The sequence below is a fragment of the Pyrgilauda ruficollis genome, unplaced genomic scaffold (assembly GCF_017590135.1).
Source record: "Pyrgilauda ruficollis isolate IOZ18807 unplaced genomic scaffold, ASM1759013v1 scaffold15363, whole genome shotgun sequence".
Classification (NCBI taxonomy): Eukaryota; Metazoa; Chordata; class Aves; order Passeriformes; family Passeridae; genus Pyrgilauda; species Pyrgilauda ruficollis.
In genome coordinates this window covers 1-403 of record NW_024514059.1, presented here as the reverse complement: position 1 = coordinate 403, position 403 = coordinate 1, and the positions used below count along the sequence as shown (strand labels likewise).

The 403-nt window shown below is 68.2% G+C and overlaps 1 protein-coding gene across 1 annotated transcript; it reads left to right on the top strand.

The window, feature by feature from the left end:
- The first annotated feature begins 12 nt into the window (after positions 1 to 12).
- Positions 13 to 403, top strand: LOC121350438 (histone deacetylase 7-like). Its single transcript, XM_041461768.1, has 2 exons — positions 13 to 157; positions 282 to 403. The coding sequence occupies exons 1-2, from the start codon at positions 35 to 37 to the stop codon at positions 390 to 392; spliced, it is 234 nt and encodes a 77-aa protein (XP_041317702.1). The 5' UTR covers positions 13 to 34; the 3' UTR covers positions 393 to 403.

Genomic DNA, 403 nt, shown 5'->3' with positions numbered 1-403 from the left:
TGACATTGCTGGGTGTCCCACAGGTTTTGGCTACATGACCAAGCAGCTGATGAGCCTGGCGGGGGGGGCCGTGGTGCTGGCACTGGAGGGGGGACACGACCTCACGGCCATTTGTGACGCGTCCGAGGCCTGCGTGTCTGCCCTGCTGGGCCACGAGGTGAGACTGGCACCGACCCTGTGCCACCCCAGCCCGGGCACAGCTGAACCCCCCATGTCCCCCGGTGCCACCGCCACCATGAACTCCCCCCCGTGTCCCCCTGTGTCCCCTCCTGTCCCTGCAGCCGGAGCCGCTCCCCGAGGACAGCCTGAGGCAGAAGCCCAACGCCAACGCCGTGCGCTCCCTGGAGGCCGTGATCCAGGTCCAGAGTGAGTGGAAACCTGGGCCACCCTGACCTGGACCACC

What these genes read in the sequence shown, in the direction of transcription:
- LOC121350438 (XM_041461768.1), top strand. Translation starts at nt 35, where the DNA reads ATGACCAAGCAGCTGATGAGCCTGGCGGGGGGGGCCGTGGTGCTGGCA. An exon ending in CTGCCCTGCTGGGCCACGAG is followed by an intron (nt 158 to 281) that starts GTGAGACTGGCA and finishes CTGTCCCTGCAG; the next exon opens with CCGGAGCCGCTCCCCGAGGA.